Below are 20,550 nucleotides of genomic sequence, written 5' to 3'. Positions count from 1 at the left end.
ACTCCCCACTCTGGCCCATAAAACCCTACCATGCATGCTTCACCATGCTATGTCTCTAAGGTGACCTCAGAAGCCACATGTTGGAGATGGCAGAGACTCTGTGAGCCTGTACACCAAACAGCTGGGCATAATATAGACCTCGTTCTTCCCATTCACCTAGAACCACCCTTAACTGTAACATGAATCATAAACTTCTGTTGTGTGTGCACCATTTGGTCCGGGCCTATTTGTTACAGCAGTTCAGCTGACCCTAACTGATACCCTGATATAATGCCTGGTGGTTAAGAGTTCAGACTTTAGAATAAGAAAGACAAGTCCAAATCCCAGCAACATCACTTACCGCGTGACCTTGGTACTCACTGCTCTAAGCCTCAGTTTCCTCATCAGTTTATTTTGAGAATCAAGTGAGAAAATTACTATAAAGTCCTTAGTGTTGTACCTAAGATGAAGACGGAGCTTGGTCCATGGTTCCACGTGTTCCTGAAGCCAGTTGCATCCTGCCCTTCCCTGGATTCTGGAGACGTTTGCCTATGCTAGCTCACGAGTTGGGTTTCTAACTCTTTGCAAACAAGAGTGTTGACTAATACAATACCCTCCAAACATTAATGTCTTTGTCCCAACCCATCACCCAGGCAGAGGGGTCCAACCAGGGCAAACCCAAGCAGAAACCAGGCGGCATTCACTAAACTGGCTTAAGATAGAGCCAGTGGGCAGTAACTAACCCAAAGTTCTCTGTACCTAAGTGGCAGGACCAGGAAGACCACAAGGCAGCCTTTCCCAAGACATGGCCCCATTCCTGGTGCCCGCTCAGGTCAGCCTGGGCTATTTTCTTGGACAGAAGAGCAGGCAGTCGTTAATGGGCTGTGCCCAGGCTGAGAACAGTTCCCAGGCCAGATGGCATCTCTGGCATGCCCTCAATGCCAGCAGAGGCTAAGTCATGCCCAAGAGGCCAAGAGGCCCAATATGGTGGGGATGGTCCAGAGTCCCGGTAAACAAGGCAGCCCAGTATCCTCCTCCTTAGCCATCTGGCCACCACACACGGGCCCAGAGCAGCAGGTGAGCAGGGCCATCCAGGCAGGGCACTGAGCCAGAAGGAGGGCTCACAGGCTCAATCTCTCTCTCTCTCTAAAAATCTCTCTCTCTCTCTCTCTCTCTCTCTCTCTCTCTCTCTCTCTCTCTCACACACACACACACACACACACACACACACACAAAATGCATGCACAGAGTTGTAGTCAAACATCACACCTGCACAATCACTCCTTCCAAACCCAACCCCTGCTGATACACAAATGACCACAGGGCCAGTGTGGCTTGGATGAAACCGTAGTTCGATCCCACATTATTTTGCATGTGTCAGGGGGATAAAGATATTTCCCAAGACTGAGTTGCATCTCTCACAGGGTCCCTCCCTGCCTGCTACCCCCACCAAACCAGCTCCGTGAGGATGGCCTCCTGACCCTTCCTCACTGGGTCCCCAAGGATTGAACACTGTTGTGGTGATCGAAGACAGACCTGGACCTGAAACAGCAGGACACTGATGGCAAGAAGCAGAGCCACAGACAGGGACTTAGGTGCCTGTGGGTTTTTAAGGGACAGCTTCCAGGAGCAGGGACATGAGGGCCACGGGAAGCAGAAGGGGAAAGAGCTGAGGAGAACGTGGTCTCTGATGTCTAGCCTCAGCCTGATCCCCTGGTAGCTCTGTAGCACGTACTGCAGCATCGCAAGGCAGGGACAACGATTCCTACTGCGAATCAGTTAGTCATCGGGCCATGGCATCCCTTCCCGTGTCTCCAGAGAAGGGACAGCTGTGAGCTCTTAGCAGCCAGCACTCACAGCAGCCAGCAGGTGCACTGGCCAGGTACAAGAGATCTAGGTAGGATGCCAACAGTGTCTGCACCAGGGTAAACCCCTGTAATAGCCTGAGGTCCCAAAAGGAAGGGAGAATTCATGTTTACCCAGGGATGGCTTTCAAATTGCTGAACATCTGTCACGGCATGGTCTTGACCAATCAGCGACACTGTGACCGGCCCCCCGACTGGCTGTAAAACACAGGCAGAGCCACACTAGTGAGTATCCGCAGAATGCCAACCCCACCTCTGCCAAGGGATTATACTATGACTCACACCCTGCAGCTGTTGCAGCAGGACCATCACCTCACAGGACCCTCACAACCGCCTGCAATGCCACCGCCATCCCCATTTTAATGCAGAACCGCCTGGGGCTCAGGGACATCAAGCAGCTCCCCAGAGTCAAAACAGGGGCAGGACTTGCACTCAGACCTGTCTGTCTCCAAAGTCAATACAAATTTCCCACTCTGCCTCACGGGCTTGGAAGAGATTTAAAAAGAAAGCAAGCTAAAGAAGCCCCGCTTCCAAGAGACGTGAGAGTCCCTCGTGATGCTGGGATCATGATTTTATCATGTTCAGAGGGGAATGAAAGGGACAGGAAACAAGCGAAGTGTGATCTCCTGTCATGTCAGAGACATTCTTTTCAGAGAAATGTACATTTCGCAGAATCAATGTGCTCTGAAGCCTTGGGGAGCCAGGGGAGACCTGTAGTCCCTACTCTCCATACAAGAGGCCGTAGACATTAAAGGGAACCATCTGAAGCAAGGAGGTCGTAAACATTCAAAATTAATGAGCCCAATCTGATCGTGTGGCTCAGTTGGTTGGGCATCGTCCTGAGCATCGAAAGGTGGCTGCTGGTTTGCTTCCTGGTCAGGGCACATGCCCAGATTGTGGGCTTATCCCCAGTTGAGGAGAGGTGCTGGAGGCAGCAGATTGATGTTTCATCCTCACAACCATGTTTCTCTCTCTCTCCATCTTTCTTCCTCTCTAAAAATCAATTTTAAAATCTTTTTTAAAAAGTTAAGATTCATTTTCTAAAAAAATTAATAATCCAGCCCAGGCTGGGTAGCTCAGTTGGTGAGAGGGTCATCCTGCTCCCAAGGTTGTGGGTTTGATTCCCTGTCACATACAACAATCAACCGATGAATGCATGAATGGGAGGAATAACATATTGATGTTTCTTTCCCTCTCCCTTCTTCCTCTCTCTCAAATCAATAAAATAAAATAAAATAAAAATAATCCATTTCAGTCCCCAAGAAGTGAGCTGTGTGCTCTGTTATCAAAAGATGGACTTATCCCGCCGAAACCGGTTTGGCTCAGTGGACAGAGCGTCGGCCTGCGGACTGAAAGGTCCCGGGTTCGATTCCGGTCAAGGGCATGTACCTTGGTTGCGGGCACATCCCCAGTGGCAGGTGTGCAGGAGGCAGCTGGTCGATGTTTCTCTCTCAACGATGTTTCTAGCTCTCTATCCCTCTCCCTTCCTCTCTGTGAAATATCAATAAAATATATTTAAAAAAAAAAAAAAAAAAAAAGATGGACTTATCCCAAGATGGGATTCCTAGCCCTTCCTGCTAAGGATAATGACAGAACTTGTATTCCCTATCCAGGGGTTGGCAAACTTCTTCTGTCAATGGCCAGATAGATAGTAAACACTTTGTGGGCCCCACAATCTCTGTTGCAACTACTCAACTTATGCCTGCATCTCCCCACCTCATAGGCCACGCCCTCGTGGTCTTTGGCAGGCCCTCCTCCCCACCTGTCCTCTGAAGATTGAGCTGCCCCAGGCCTTGGCCTCTTTGCTGTTCCTCAGACACAAAGTGCATTTCTTCCTCAGGGCCGTTGCAACAGTTGTCCCCTCCAGCAGGCTGCTCTTCTTCCAAATCTTTGCACAACTGGCCCCTCCTCTTCTTCAGGTCTCAGCTCAAATGTCACCTCAGAGTGGCCTTCCCTGATGCCAATCACCCTCTACCACATGGACCAGCTCTGGTTTTTGTTTTGTAACACTTATCCATTGACATGCTTGCTGCCCCTCTCCTCCATCAGCATCACACCTCAGGAGAGCTAAGGTCTGCTTGCATGTTCTCACCACCGAACCCCCAGTACCCAGAGCAGTGCCTGGCACGAGCTAGATGCTTGATTAATAGCTGATGCATGAATAACGACTTCCTCCCAAAAGATCAAACCTTACAAAATACCCACTAGGTTAGTGGTCGGCAAACCTTTTCTAGAAAGGGCCAGAAGGTAAAAACTGTCGGTTTGCAGGCCACACAGCCTTTGCCACAGCTCCCCACCGCTGCCACTGCAGGGCGAAAACAGGCTTGGACAGCCTGTAATTGAAGGCTGGGTTCACACAACACTTCACTCACAAACACAGGTGGCAGACCAGATGTGGCCCGAGGGCCACAGTTTGCTAACCCCTGCACTCAACCAAGGTAAGTCTGGGACCCCATTTTCCTACGTGAACAGTTCTTTGCCATCATAACTGAGTAGCAATCATCTCAGGTGAGGCAGTCTTGAAACTGCGAGGAAAGAAGCATTCTTAGTTGGCAGCAAAGTGTTTTTCCTACATATTCCTGCCTACCCCAGCCCGGGAAAATGAAGTGAGGGCCCGTCCCGAGGGTGATCGCTCAGCGGTGGCAGCCACCTCTCCTCTCGGCTTGGGGAGCAGTCACAGAATGAAAATGCAGCAGCTGTCGGCTCCCATCCCCTCACCAGCCTCATGCCTTCCCTGCAGAGCCCAGACAGGGAGGGGCTGCCATCAGTCTCTGGGGACATGGATTCCACATAGATTTGGGACCACTTGTTCCAATGTGTTCATCTATTTTACAGAATCTTAAAATTCCTAAGAGCAACTACAAGATGGGCTGTTGTTTCATCCACCTAGTGGAACACTGAAAAAATTCACTCATCCGAAAGGATGTGTAAAATGGTGGCATCTCAACCCCAGGCGAAGGGTATAGTTATAATATTCCTGATCCAACCACAATCCCACCATTGTATCATGAAACGTAAACACCCACTCCCACTGAGAAAGGGGCAAGACGAAGGTCATATCACACCAACCTCCACTCCACCAAGGGCCAGGGCCAGGAACACAGTAGGCCCACAAGAACATTAGTCTCTCCCCTCCGCTAGGCATGTCATAAGATCATGGTCATTTTGCTAATGGAAAGGTGACTTGGACCAGGCCTTGACAACTTGGTAGGAAGTAGATGAGTTCCGTTGGTTTCACACACACCCAGGGCCACTTGTACCTCTGGGTAACGCAGCGTCCTGGTCACAGGAGCTACCCATGGCACAGACGTAGGTGTGGCTCAGGTCTAGCCAGGCCCCAGTAACTCTGCAGTTTGCCCATCACCTGCCCCAGGACTGACACAGTGCTATGAGATGGAAGTTCTTTTTGTTGAGCCTGCAAACTGAGATGATGTATAGCCCAAAGCTGCTGGTTAACATAATCCACAGAAGCAGAACACATCAGCAGACACCAAACGCCACTTTACCCAAGCTGCGCTCACAGTTCACTGTCATTGTCTCCACGTCTGTGAATGTGTGCCCAGCATCTGCCCCTGCCCTGCCCCTGCCCCAGGCAGACCAGTGACTGAGCAAACAGCCCTGGACCTGCTTAAAATGCCTGTCAGTTTCTAGCAAAGGGCCTGATCCCTGAGAGCTGGCACAGAGCCTGGAGGGAGGAAAGAACAAGGACAACACACAAAGGGAAGCAGAGCCGGGAAACTAGGAGACTCTGGATCCAGCCCTGCACACAGCCAGGCAGTCCTGCGTCTCCCAATCATGTGGTCAGAGACATGCCCCATTGTGCTTACGCTGGTTGGGGTTAGGTTTCTATTACTTGAAACCCAAAGACCTTGGCTAATACGCAAGTAGAAAGGCACCTCTTTTCGGGGAATCTTCAGTCCCTGTCCACTCGTGTAACAGACATTTATGGAGTACTGTTCCAGTTACCTAACATTACGTAACAAGTCACCCCCAAACTTAGAGGCCTAACACAATCACATATCATATTCACAAATTCCTCAGGTCAGGGATTTGGGAAGAGCTCAGCTGGGCAGTATGGGCAGTACTTGCTCGGGGTCTCTAAATTGGTGGCGTCTGTTGGCAGTGGGGACTGCAGTCACCGATGGCTTGACCGGAGCTGGAGGGTCCACTTCCAAGGGGCCTCGCGCATGTGGCCTGCAGGCTAGACTGGCTGTTGGCCATAGGCCTCAACTCCTCTCCACGGGACTCTGGGTCTGCTCTCACACACCATCACTCGCTTCTGCAATAGTCCCTGGGTCACAGAGGGCCAGCCCTGCTTCATTGTGGGAGAGGACCACACACACTGTGGATCACTGGAGACCATCTGGAGGCTGGCCCCTGTCCCAAGCTCCTACCACGCACCAGGGACTGGAAACATAGATGACTAAGACACAGCTCTCACCCCTAGTGGACACTCACCTACACTAATGCAACCACGCAAACCTTGTCTCCCAAATCCTTCTCAGCTCTGCTCCTCAGGTCGCCCCAGCTGTTAAGGAAAGGGAATCCTGCCTATTAAGGAACCAGATTTAAGTGTTCAGTCACCTAGCTCTTTGGTTCCAGAAACAATGCTGCCGGAAAAATGAAAACATTGTCTGGCTTCTAATCTTTTCCCATGACCGAAGCCTCCATCACACACATGGCTACATGTCCCTGGGCCTTTACTAACTTTATTACAGCTCCTGCCCACATCTCTTGCACATGACATTCTCTAAACCCCTGAATTATCCCCAGAAACCTGGCATGTAACTGCACAGTCTCATTTGTACAGCAGGGGCAGTCAGGCCTGGTGGTTAAACTCTTGGATCTGGGTTCAAGTCCCAGCTCTGCCACTTAGTAGGTGCAAGAGCTTCCAGTCTGTTTCCGCCTCTATACAATAGGACTGAAAGGACATGCACGTCATAAAGTCATGAAGATCCAACAGACATGCATGAATGGGCTCAGCATGGTGCCTGGCATATGGCAACCACTCAGGGACGTTCCTGAGGGTGCTCTTACCTCGGGAGGGCAATCATTCACTTTCACCTGATTTCATGAATCTGATCCTCACAATTACACCATTAGACTTAAAGCACAAGCACTGCCTCTTCCCTCTGCCCTTCTTTTGCAGCCACCAGCCCCTCCCCACCTACACACACACACACACACACACACACGCACACGCACACACACACGCACACGCACAACCTCTTGCCTGCTTTCAGCCCCTCCCATGCCCCCACTTCCAATAATCCTAGCTGTTTGGTTGAGAAAATCCGAAACAAAAGAGGAATACTGTGGTGAAGGCAGCACCTTAGAATGACACTTTCCTAAAGGTCGTTGGAGTGTCCTCATTGAGGTTTCAGGGACATTTCAAAAGCAAAAATATGCAAGCAATGGAGTTCTCTAAGAGCTTAGCATTTTAGACATTTTTAAACATTTCTCAGGGGGGAAAAAAATCTGTCTCACAGAACTTCTGCCCCATTCAAAACCCTGTAACAACATTAGCACTTACACCTCACAGGGGGATTAGGAAGTGAAGAAAATTACACACGACTTCCAAATGGACTGAGAAATACATCAGCTTCTTCCAGGAACAGAGAGCCCTTTAGAGGTCCCACCGACACCAGAGGTGACCTGCAGCCAGCGGTGGGCGAAGACTGCCACTTAATGGCAGCCTCGGGAACTGGGTGGAATATATTGACATTTAGTTGTATCTTTCACAAGCTCTTAACCTTTACTCGGTGTCAATAAAAAGCCCCATTAACATTTAAAAGGGATGTTACAGGGTGTCCACTCGGAATAACAGTAAGAAAACACTCCAAGAAATGGATTATGTATCTCGTCTGTCGACCTCTAAGAGGTTACTTCCCTCCGGGCTCAAAAAGCAAACCAGTCAGTCCAAGGGCCACTACAGTAGTTGGGAACAGCAACTCTTCAGGTGGCCAGGAGCCAGGAAGCCTCACACTGACCTTCTGCTTTGGTAGTTACACCCACAAGACCTTCTGCCCAGGATTTCCTCTCTCCTTTCTGTATCCTTCCAGACTTGGCCAAACATCCCATCTCAGAAGCTTCCCCAAGCCTCAGGCAGGATCAGAACTCTGCACGGTGTCCCCACCGCCACGGAGAGGGCCTTAGCTCTCTGCATTGCCCTTGCCCACTTACTGGCTGGTCTTCCACTCAATGATGGGTCTATGGAGACAGGCACCATCTCCCCACCTATCATTCATTCACCCACGCATTCACTCACTCATGTGAATGCTCACTACCTGCAGAGCACTGGGGCTATAAGGAATTAAGCAGACTTGATCTCCTGCTCTTCCAACTCCATTTTTAGTGTCTTCTACTCTACTCATCTCTATATCCCCAGTGCTTCTCATATGTGGTACTCAATAAATGTTCAACGGATGTGTCCCCTCCTTCAATATAACTTAGATTAATTCAATTCCTATAAACACTGAATTAATGTTGTTCAAATGCTATGAATTCCTGTGGATCCTTTATGCAAACAGCAGCTTTCAGTCCTCACCCATCCTTCATATGCATTTTGATTGGACAAACGTATGTGGTCTTTTTAAAATTTTAATTTGTTGCTAATATTTAAAACGTGGAAGATTTCACATAAAATGCTCTTTCTGGCTTCCCTAGAAACATGAGCACACATTCCTGCAGTCCCCGTGAGCTAGGGAAACCAGCTCCTTCAGACAGTGTGCATGTGCTGCACTTTGCCACAAGCCCCACCCTCCCCTATTTCCCTCCACAGAAGTCAAACGACAGCTGCTGTGGACCATCTCACCTTTGCTGGGGATTTTCTTGCCCCAGCCCTTCACTTAGGACCCACATGCCCTTCCAGGCATCTTAATTTATGACCGTGGCATTATGCCAATGTCATCTAAGAAATACCTTTGAGACGAGCTACGACACAATGAACGGGCAATTTTATTGATTCTACCTCCTAAACATACCCTCCTAGTAGTAGACACACATTGTGCATTTTCCGGCAGGGACCTTGGTGCACAGGGACATTAAAGGAAAAGGTAACTCCAGCAGGTACTTCACAAGGGAGCCAAAACCATGTTTCCTGGAATTCTCCTTGCAAATGAATGCTGAAGATTAAGAATTACATTCTCACACCACCAGCACAGCTTAAATACCTTTGACAAAAATAATAATAATAAATTATCTTCAACTCAGAAAGTAAATTGTGCTCAGCAGAGTGACAGGAGGGTCCATTCATTGCATTGCACGTGGGGCCGGAGACGGGGAGGACAGGTACAGGCAGCTATGCTGACAGGTACACAGGGCCAAGGACACGTTCTCTGAAGTTAGTCAAATGCATGCTTTCATGCCAATGGCGGATGGTGCCCCCTGGCTGCGGCCTGTCCCGAGTGAGACTTCACTGCCCCTCCTCCTCCTCTTCACGTCCACCTTGTCTTCTGTTTCTTGGTTTGTCTCTTGGCATCTTCTGGGCCACTACTGTCAGAGGCTGTCTGGCCAAGAGCCCGGACGCCCTGCAGTCGAGTCGTCAACTGCAACAGCAAGGGAACGAGCTAAAAAGAGAGGGAGAGAGTGAGGGGTGCCAGCAGACTCCTGTCCACATGGGCACTGAAGCCCTGCGTGAGCACAGCTCCTTTTCCAGGTCATCACCATCCACTAGGCGCTAATGCTGAGGGGAGCCTCCATTCAAAATAAGGCAGGCTTGTGCACCCAGAGGTCAGCAGAGACAGCTGGCTCGCTCTGAGCAACACATGCCCCAAAGTGGTCCAGGTTTAAGGATTGGGGAGATGTTACAGATGTATATGGCCTTGAAAGGAGGACTGGGGCGGGGGGGGGGAGGGGGGAGCTAGATTTGAGGCCTTTATGGTCCCTTCTCACCCTAAAATATTGTCATTTCTAGAACATTGGACATTCTTCTCTGTCCCTTCACAGCTGTGAGGGACCCGCTCACTGATATATCCACTTTCTCCTGAGGTCTCTGGATTTCCTACCTTGTCATGGTTGTAGCCAGCCAACAGGACAAGCAGCGTCAGAGGCAGGGCGATGAAGGAACCTTGTGCGATGTCTTGCTCAGGCAGCTTCCTCTGCAAACACCAAGAGTCTGCCACTTACCTGCTGTCTGCTATTACACAGCCGTGACCCACCAGCCTTCTGAATGGGCTACCCCCATACACCCAGGTATCCCACACGATCCAAACTCCCATTATCCAAAGTAAAAAACAGAGGCAACTTGCATACATTTTCAGATGCACCCTCCACTATCCGAACTCATTCCTTGCTCTCTGAAACTCAGGAACAACGCATCCATCACAAGGTGCTCCTCACCCCTGAACTTCCACTGCCCACAATGAGGAAGCAAAGGCCGTGAGAGCAGCCACACACAGTGGCCTTTTCCTACAGGAAGTATGGAGAACCCACTGCTCTAGGCTGGACACACAGCGATGAACAAGCTAGTCCCAGAGATTGTACCAGTGAGGAGACGAAGCAGCTGCTACTTCTATCACAGTGACCATTCGCCCTTTCTTCCAATACAACCCTCAATGTCATCGGGCCCATCAGAAGGCAGACCATGCCCATCCTCTTTTACAGTCTGTTTGATACAAGATCCAATAAGATCTACACATGGCAACTGACTGATAAACTGAGTAATTTCTTTTAATCTACAGGTATCCCATCCATATGTTGTTATCTTATTTCTCTTGCAATTTGTCAAATAAGTCAGGTTCCAGGTTGTCGTCCTGCAGTGCCCCACCCCCTACATCTGGTGGTGTTTGTCACATGCTCTGGTGACCTCTGTACATGTCCTGTAAGCTGGCAGCTGGCTCTAGAAGTCTGGGCGGGTCAGGTATATTGAGCCTCCTAGAGGACCTCAATGCCACCCATCATGACGCAGTGGCACAGTGGTGACCTTCTTCCCCAAAAGTCACAGCTGAGCCACTGACCTAAACGATTCCACCCCTCACTGCGTTTCCTCCTCGAGGGACTCCAGCATCAGCGCTCAGAAAAGCAGAAACTCACCAGGGAAATCCAGAATGCAAAATCCAGGATGCTCGAGGGGCCCCATGCAAGGGCCCTTTAAACAGCATTCCTGCCTCCACCCAATACCCGGGGCACAGGGTGTGTGAATTTTCCTTCTCCCGCCAGCCCCACGGGTTTCACAGAACTGCCCCTCCCCCTTACCGTGGGGTTAAAAACCAAGGTGATGTGCTTGTGGTAGCCCACTGCGGTGAACGAAACCTGCGGCAAGGCGTAGTCATACTGGGACCTGGGGAGCGTGGAGTCCAGGAGCACAACGTAGTTCTGTGCACAAGTGAGAAGTTATTTTATAAAGGAGTTTGGGCAAAGCAAATGAAAACTAAAACCTAACGTATGGCTGTCATGTTTTTAAAATTTTTTTAAAAATATATTTTATTGATATTTTACAGAGAGGAAGGGAGAGGGATAGAGAGCTAGAAACATCGATCAGCTGCCTCCTGCACACCTCCCACTGGGGATGTGCCCACAACCAAGGTACGTGCCCCTGACCGGAATCGAACCCGGGACCCTTCAGTCCGCAGGCCGACGCTCTATCCACTGAGCCAAACCGGTTTCGGCAGGCTGTCATGTTTTTAAGGAGATCCCCAAGTTTATACATCCAAACAAAGGTCGCTAACTTCAGGGTGGTAACGTCAGTGGGTTATCCCAGCAGTGACAACCGCGTGTCTCTGAGATGTGCCTTCCGTAAAACTTTCGAAGGCGGTGGCACTTTTTATGAGCACATTTAACCACAATTATGGCCCTCTGAGGATATGACTTTATGATACACAAGGCTTTCTTATGAGCCCATTTTAATGAGGGAGGGACGTGATCAAACTGAGGAAGACTGTTTGCAATCCAAAATGAGGCTGACTTTTCAGTGACAGCACTTTGGTGGCTCATTAGCTGGCATGTGTTAAGAACACCGCATCTCAGGAAAGGTACTGTGACGGTCACAGCCCTACGTACTGAGCCCAGTGCGCCAGATCAAAGCCTGCTCTGCTCGCAAGCACTGACAAGATTGGCACGATGACCCCCACCGTACAGATGGGGAGAGCAAGACGTGAAGAACTTAACAGTGACTTGCCCAGGGTCACTCAGCTAGTACAGGGCCAAGCAGCCTTGGAACCCAGCATGTTAACACAGTGCTGTGCTGCCTAAAGTATCCATCCCAGAGGGCATGGGGGAAATGAAGGAGAACCCCAAAACTCCATCTCAACCTATGTTATTACTTTATAGCCATTCCACGCTGAGAAAGGCCAGTGTTTCACCCTGTGCAGGTGGTGAAAAGCCAGGGGAGGAAATGTCACGCCACAGGCTCACTACTGATCCCCTGAAATGAAGTCCCCCAGAAAGAAACCAAATTCTTCGCAAAGGGTGCTCCCACCACACCAACTACGAAAGTTTTCTCTGTCCAGTTAGAATTGATAATAAACATGCTATATTCAATAAATGAATGTCCAACATCAGCGCCTTGGTTAAATCAATTATGATATTTCTTATACTATAGATTACAGTACAACCATTCAAAATCATGTTATAAATGATTTATGACAGGAAAGATTTGTGACATAGTCTTCACTGAAAAGCACAGATTACAAAGTGATGTATAAGAATCCCAGCTCTGAATTATTAAAATAAATGTATCTGTATATTTAAACTTATACACATTGTGCACACACTGAAAAAAGACCAAAAGGATACTTAGCAACACGTTAACAGTGGTTATTTCTGGATGAGGTGTTATGTCTGATGCCCCACCCCCGAACTCTCCTGTCATGAACAAGCGTTATTTTTGTAAACAGAAAAACACTAATTAAGAAACATAATCACTACAGAGCCCAATCTCCTTTGACTCAGAGAGGAAAACATCAACCATTTCTGCAGAGTGTATTCAGAGAGAAAATGAGAGGACTGTGCTTCCTGAAACTGAAAAGTGGGATTATTAAAACGAAGATGGAACCGAGAATGGTGCCGTGCCATTACCTGGCCATCTCTGAGCAGTGGCGGGAAGTGGAAGAAGAGGGACTGGCCAAGAGAAACCGTCTGAATCGGGTTGTCGAGGTTTTCACTTTTGTACAGCTTGACCTGGAGAGCGGTAACAAAGCAGGATGGGCTTTTGAAATGAGACACGATAAACCTTTCCTTTCAGACATCCTCAGGACAGCTTATCTCCTGGGAGGAAAGGGTCTTTGGAAACATGGGTACTTGAAAGAGAATCCGTCCTCCCCTGACAGCCATACGTAATGCATTCCTCAGTCATCTGAGACTCCAGTTACATGGCGTGCAAAGACATGTAAGACTTACAGCAGATTCTGACGACTTATGTGAACACTCAATGTGGTTATAATAGTATATTGATATTAAAAAAGAATCGCTTCTAACATATCTATAATATACCAGGCATGCAACAGGTGCCTTACATATATTGTCATCCATCCTGGCTACTTAACAGGCATCGTTATTATCCCTAAGGAGACTTGGGGAGCCTGCGTCACTTAAGGTCACACAATCTATACATGCTAGAGCCTGGGACTCCCCCACCTCACTGAGGTCTCACGCTCCTCTCTCCCTCCCCCTGGCATTGCTCTCCATATGCTGTAATCTTAAACTTGAAACACATTTCTATTCTGCATTTGGTACTCTGTCTGCTTCCAGCAATTCAGTGCTTTGTTTCTGGCCTTTCTCTCCAGCCCAGGTGTGCTGCCTGTCACACCATATGTGATGGGGCCTGGGAAGAGGGAGGTACAGTCCTGGCTGATGCTAAAGTTTGTGGGGACGCCTCCCTGCACCCACGGCAGGAGAACTCCAGAGCACCCCTTTCCAGGGCCCAGGCTGACACTTTTATATGTAACACACAAGTCAAGAGGAGATTTCCTAACACAAAAGTCACAGGAAATAGTGGAGGCCTGCAGGTCACACCCAAAACGGAACATGTTCTTCTGATTTGTGCAGTGTTTCAAGTAAATTTGAATTCATCCCTATATTTAAAAACCAGGCGATTCCAAATAACTCTAACTTCCAGCTCCTCTGGGAAACTGGAAAGCGATGTCAACCCTGGGCCGGAACTTCCAATAGCGCGATAGTCAGAGTGAGCAGAGGAGTAGCACCTTCACTCCCTGGGAGGGCCATGAGCTCTCCAGTCTGCCCCACATCCTACCCTCACTCTCTGGAAACATGCTTACAACCCCTGGATCGAAGGGCAGTTAAGAAGTGAGTTAAAACCTAAATGCACGTTTTCACTCAAGTCTAATACTTCACTGTATACAAAATTACAGTGCCTCTGAAAAATACACTGCCGAGGCGATTCATTAACATCTTTCAAGGGATCACAGGTCACTGTATAAACATCTCTTCCTTAATTACAGAGAGCACATTTTGTTAGAACTGGACAGACCTTAAGAGGTCAGTGAGTCTAACTCCCTGGCTTTACAGAGGAGAAAACCAAGGTCCATGGGAATGAAGTGGCTGCCCAAGCTGACAAGGTAAGTAACCACCCATGACAGGAGGCAGCCCAGACCGTCTGAGTTCTAGTCCACTGCCCACCATCTCCACCCTGGACAGAATTTAAATAGTTACGAAGCACTCTGCCTTAAAATTGTATTTCTGTTTCAGACTCTAGATCATATTGATCATCCATTAGGCTCCTACTACAATACTTCCAGAGATATATACTGCTAGTAAAATGGTTATCTGAAACCGGAACGCATTTCTCTCCAGCTATCAGCAATCATTCTCCCAGATATATGCTTGGATCGAAGTTTCTTAAATCTCAACCTCAACACAGCATCTCAACCTTTAGTACGCTAAAGCTAGCACCAGAGAGGCCCAGACATCTGGTTCTTACTCATCTCAAAGCTGAAAAGAACACGGTATTTTCACCTTAAAAAGCTGGCCTTACCCATAATGTAGAAAGATACTCAGAGGAAGTGATCACATTTCCACTTAAATCAAACTGATTAATCTGCCGGAAAACAATGATGTTTGTATCGTCGATGTCGTTATTGCCAACCTAGAAAGAAATAAGGAATGCTGGTATTGAGGAAGCTGGAAGGGGAACTTCTACTTTAGCTGTGTGACGTCTCAGGCTATTTCATGACAAACTTCACTTCCTATATTAAAGGCCATAGAAGCAGCCCAAGTCCCAGGTCACAATCTGATAGTAAGTAGATGGGCTATCCCTGGCTCACAGACACATTTTGTTTGACAAATGCAGTCTTTGTTTTCTAAGTTTTAATTACTTGCCAACATTTTTAAAAATTTCATGTACAAAAAAGCCAATTTTTTAGTCTCTCTTGAAAAAGAAAACGTTCTTGCCTGGTAACAATCAGCTAGAGCCGAGCCACAGCAGCCCCTCTGGGTGGGTGTGTGCTCTCAATATGTGACTTGTTCATATCTGCCAGCTCACAGGCTACACAGATGCTGGTGATCCTGGCCTAAGTCACGATGGCAAGGAAATACATAGAACTGTAAAGTACGGCCATTTAAAATGCCAGATGCCATGAAGACATCAACAAAATACACTTTCTAGGCTAAACAGTCCTAAATGGCCTGCCACCTCTCTCTCTAACCCCTCACAAACTTCATGTCTAAAGCCATCACAAAGCAGTCCCTCTTGTCCCACTAAGGCCCTCTAGTCTAGCAAATTTTGTGGGAGAAAAGCTTCATTTCAAGTGATTCCCCAGCCACTTCCTGGAGGGCTGCCTTGTTAGGCGTCAATTAGCTAAGAAGTCATTGTCTGGAATATCAAAAAGACTGCCCACCAAATGGAAGAATAAGGTCATCTGAATCTAAGAAAACCAGGTGGCCCAGCTACCAATTAGGCCCGTGTTCTCTTTATCACATGCCCTTGATTGGAAAGCTCCTTGTGCCTTAATATCCTCAACTTGTAGAATAATGATCAGAGCTTGCAGGGAAGTGGGGAAACAACAGTTCAAATTTCTTCTCTGGGTGACAGCCACGCTCTTCATTAAAACCCCCACAAGATGCTGCTTTGGGAAGATGACACTATTCCAAGAGGACCCTTAATTAGGATTTGAAGGCCCCCTCCCACCCCCCACTCCGCAACAGATGAAAGACAGACAGCCAGAGGAGCGCTAACAGGTTTTTGATCAGGGAAGCAATCACACCACTGAATTCTGCTGAAGAACTTCATGCTTACCGTAATTACCCGGTGGTGGGGGAGGGCCCGTTCAATGTGATCATTGCCTTCTGCCTTGAGCTGCACGTGATACACACATCCCGGCTGCAAACAAACCCAGGCTGTCACTTCTCCAGAAAGAGGCTCATCACATGCAACCTGATCTGAGTCTGCTCTGACTGCAGGTCCACACCAGGACCGCAGCTTTCCTGCCTCACTCATTTCAGCTCCCAGTCTGCACCTGTCACCCTAATAGTGTGGTGAAGGCCTGGGGTGGGGCGGGAACCGGATGGAGGGGGGCAATAGGGGAAAAACGGGGGACAACTGTAATACTCTCAACAATAAAGATTTAAAAAAAAAAAATCCTGATGAAGAAACATTTACCTGACATTCTGCAATTCCTCAATCCCCATTCAGTTTCTTTTACCCAAAGAAACTTAAATGTGGTTTCTTATTTCAAAACTGCAAACATAATACACTCTCAATCTGATAAAGTTCTTCTTCCCTGCTGTCCGCCCCTCCCCTCTGCTTTTTTATGTACATCGAATGACACCTGGAATGACACTCCCAAATGCATACCGTGGAGACCATTTCTGGGAAGTGGAATTTCAGATTTTTCCCTTTTAAAAAAACTTTCTTCTTTATACTTTTTATTCTATTACTTACATTTATAGGCATATAACATGTTTACCAAAAAGTCACCATTCTAAAAAAAAAAACACCTTTTTTTGGACACTGATCACATGAGAGATGTGTATACACTTACTCAGAAAATTCTGTCAGATAGCAATAATTTGGTCTAAGAAAGCCAGCACATGATGGCAATTTTCCAATAGATGGAAGTAAATTGCCTTGATTAAATGACATTTTTTGTTTTTGACACTGCTGCATGGGTTAGTGGAAACTCTGATAAAGAGAGATATGAGTTCAAAGGAGAATTTCTAGGAAGGCTGTAAACTAAATTCAGCTTAAAAGCAAGGCTTTAATAGCACAAATGAACCCATTGTCAAAAAAAATTCCGAGTCACTTTTTCCTTACACACTTATTTAAAAAAAAAAAAATAGGTATCTTTCCCCTGGCTTCCGACCTGACTTTCAGGTACCCCAATATCTGAGAATGGGGGTGCCCTGGACATTGGACATGAGTGTTCTTGTCTTTGGGGGAAAACAGCATCGCCTCAATGTATCTAAGTAAACTGGCAAAGAGATTTGCATCTCAGCTCATGTGATTTGGGCAAAAAGTTTGTTGCTGAGATACGTGAGGCCATCTCTGGGGTTGATTAAGAACATACAGTTTGTGAATGTGAAAGGCTGGGGACCCAACTCCAAATCAAGTTGCCCAGTCCAGTGGGTGCCATCTAACCCACACACGCTCTGTGACTCCTACAGTTTACACTCGGTGTCTGCTGAATGAGCATGTGAATGAATGAACAAATAAAAACTGAGAAAAAAAGTACCATAAATCCTAAACCAAATGTTGCTACTTAGCAGCCAAAAGGACAAATAAGGTGGCTGTCTGGCTCACACAAAGAAACTATGGATGTGTTGTTTTTTTAATTAATTGTTTACATAGAAAAATCAGGAGTGTGCACATGGAAATCTGAATTTCTGACTTCTCTTTTAAATATTCAAACTATGTGGCTGCCCTCAGTCTGTCTTCCACATGGCCATAATGAGCTAGAGCTGGGATGGTAGCTTCTCCCTTTACAGGGGATGTAGCCATGCCCTCTCCACTTTCCCACAGTCCTCTCCATTCCCTACTCTACACCCAGCCTCCTTCAGCCATTTGCACCTCTCTATTGGCCCCACAGGCCTTTGATTTGAGAGCCCTGGCCTAAGCCATAACCACCCAATTCTAGGCAAAACCCCCAATTCTATACCAAACCCATGTGTTTCCAAATTTACTTTGATACAAAACCCCAAACCAATATGTCATCTAGTTCAAAGGTAAGATGTGTCAAGAAAAAACTTGAGAGGGTTCCAGAACCATACCCACCTCCCCAGCCCTCTGGCCTGGCCCCATCCTAGCAATTTTGGGGGTACTACAAGATACCTCCAAACACTGTGTGAAAAATCCCCTAATAAAACATGCTCAAAGTCTCACCAGCAATCCACGTAATCTGAACTTCCCCTCTTCATCCGTCACAGTGTCCTCCCCATAAATACTACAGTCGCTCTGTCCCACCGCCTCCACAGCAACCCCCTGCTCCGGCTCTCCGTTTAAAGAAGAAACTGTGCCATAGCAACTAGAGTGACAAGAGAAGACATGGAACATGATATTCTTGTGATTTTCTGAAGCACACAAAGAATCTCAAGTAAAGTGTCCTGCATTTACCAACAATTTACAGTGCAAAACAGCTCACTGGAGAATTGTGCTCCAAGGCCATAGGCCCTTCGGATCTCACTGTGTCACCTGCCAATCCAGCCAGGATACCATCAGTATCTCTTCCCATACATCTTAAGGGACACTCCGGAAAATTGTAAGCTATAAAGGCTAAGCTTTATTTTATTCCATTTTATTTTATTTTTGTTAGAATTCATTCTAAACAGCAAAGCATTCAATGAAAGGAAAGTAAATCGTTTTCTCTTTTATTTCATTGTTGAAAACGGCCCCATTTTTCTCAACCCACTATTTCTGATTAATCAATGTTCATTTCAAGTGCTTTTTTAAGTGTATATAAATATCTATGTGTGTTTACACACACACACACACACACACACACATATGTGCATAAAACCATCTCTGGAAGTATTTAAAAACACTGGAAAACTGAGGTAGCTGGGAGACAAGAATAGTAGGGAAATTTTACATTGTGTACTCTTTTCAACATTTTGAAGTTTTACTCAAGTGAACACATTCTACCTTTAAAAAATTTAAAGCAACTAGATAGGCTCTCACAGGCCAATTTCAAAACAGAAACTTTGTGGCTGAACCACTAGTTTGAAATATTAGAAGGAAAGGGCGGCAATCAGAAGTCTTGGACCCATATCCCATGTCCCTTGGCTCCCAAATTAAATCCGTGTGATGGCTGGAATGAGCGTCCAAATGATGGCAGTTGGAGGCTGATCCCACAGCAAGGCCTGGACGAGAGGGAAGTGGGCAGGGGTTGCTCACCTGTAGGCCGTGCGGTACCCGGTGATGGTGATCTTTAAGTTCTGCCCTTCCTGCACCTCAATCATTTGGGAGGATGGCTCAAACCGGAATTCTTTCATCATGGGCTTGAAGTAATACTGGCCAGGGCTCTGCCAAAAGACAACCACAATTGAGCTTCTGGGCCGGGCTTAAAAGGGGGCGACTAAGTCATGATGGACCAGAACCATGCCACAAGAGCCCCAGGGCTTCCTGGACAGACAGAAATGGTACCACTAACTCTACCATAAATATTTATGGTAATGGCAATTACAGTTCTAACAATAGCAGTTGTCATTAGCATGTGCCTTCAGTAACTGTGGAGGTAGCAGTCCTTGGAATTTTAGGAATGAAGAAACTGGGGCTCAGAGGTCAAGTAACCTGCCCAAGATGACAAAGCAAGTAAGGAAGTAAGGAGCAGAGGGAAGATTTGAACCCGGGTGTGCATCACCACACAGCGTAGGACCTTTCAGATACACCTCACTGCCTGCTTGTGACACCCCTGTAACAATCACTTCATTCCCAGGACTGACAAGATGGCCAATTCACACACACTTCCTAAGTCCCCACCAGCCAAGGGCTCAGGCTACATCTGGAATGAAAAATTGGTGCTATCTGCACAGCATGGGGAGTGCACTTTGCAGAAACACAAGCTAACTGCTGAATAAGACTTGGCATTATAAACAGCGGGATCCTTGGTAAAACAAAGGGCCGCCTAAGACAGGAATCACTGTGGCCAGGGTCATTAATTACATTGTCTTTGTGACAGCTGGGTGACCAGAAAACCAGAAGTGTGTGCGGAAGGGAACATGAATCAGCCGCATTAAACTCTAATAAGAGCAATACTCTAATTACATTTGCTCCCCTGAGAAACTTCAAACACTCCACGCTGGTGTTGTTCTCACACTGTCCAGCGATATATAAGTCACACACTGCGTCCCTGCTTCCTCATGAGGAAGATAGGCAGGCGCTAAATTACAGGACATCTTACCAGGTTTGAGAAAGTCAGGATGCCATTGTCCTGAGTCAAGAGGTTGGAGCGAAACACTCCTCCACTGAGGGACAGGAGGACCCCAGGGAGGGGCTGATCGTCTTCAGCTTTTATCTGGGGGCGAGAAAGGAACCACAGCAAGGTGAACCCATATTAACCATGCAGACAAGAGTTCACAAGTCAAGAGGCAATTTTTATGGGTTGTTTTCCTTTTGTTGTTATTTGTTGGGGGAACAGAATGTCTGTTCTTCGTCCACAGGGGTAACTAATGTTAATAGCTTTGTGTGTACTCCTCTGGAACTATTTCGATGCCCACACAAAGCTTATAAATATTATGGCTATTGTTGACAGACTGGCAAGTTTACTGGGGAGGGGGCGTTGAGACAAAAATGGCATGCTTGCCCTGGCCGGTTTTT

General features: G+C 47.4%; 1 protein-coding gene across 1 annotated transcript in view; it reads right to left on the bottom strand.

The window, feature by feature from the left end:
- Positions 1 to 8,778: 8,778 nt before the first annotated feature.
- The window catches only part of LOC308253195 (BOS complex subunit NOMO1), a 53,195-nt gene continuing 41,423 nt past the window's right edge, over positions 8,779 to 20,550 (bottom strand). The window contains exons 23-31 of the mRNA XM_080678423.1: positions 20,135 to 20,248; positions 19,129 to 19,256; positions 18,118 to 18,259; positions 16,036 to 16,119; positions 14,776 to 14,886; positions 12,861 to 12,962; positions 11,040 to 11,159; positions 9,851 to 9,943; positions 8,779 to 9,412 (exon numbers count right to left, since the gene is read on the bottom strand). Of these exons, the coding sequence (XP_080534549.1) occupies positions 9,281 to 9,412; positions 9,851 to 9,943; positions 11,040 to 11,159; positions 12,861 to 12,962; positions 14,776 to 14,886; positions 16,036 to 16,119; positions 18,118 to 18,259; positions 19,129 to 19,256; positions 20,135 to 20,248 (1,026 nt within the window). The 3' untranslated portion in view covers positions 8,779 to 9,280. The remainder of the gene's footprint in view (positions 9,413 to 9,850; positions 9,944 to 11,039; positions 11,160 to 12,860; positions 12,963 to 14,775; positions 14,887 to 16,035; positions 16,120 to 18,117; positions 18,260 to 19,128; positions 19,257 to 20,134; positions 20,249 to 20,550) is intronic.

The sequence above is a fragment of the Plecotus auritus genome (assembly GCF_963455305.1).
Source record: "Plecotus auritus genome assembly, chromosome: 7".
Lineage (NCBI taxonomy): Eukaryota > Metazoa > Chordata > Mammalia > Chiroptera > Vespertilionidae > Plecotus > Plecotus auritus.
This window is presented reverse-complemented; position numbering and strand designations above follow the sequence as displayed.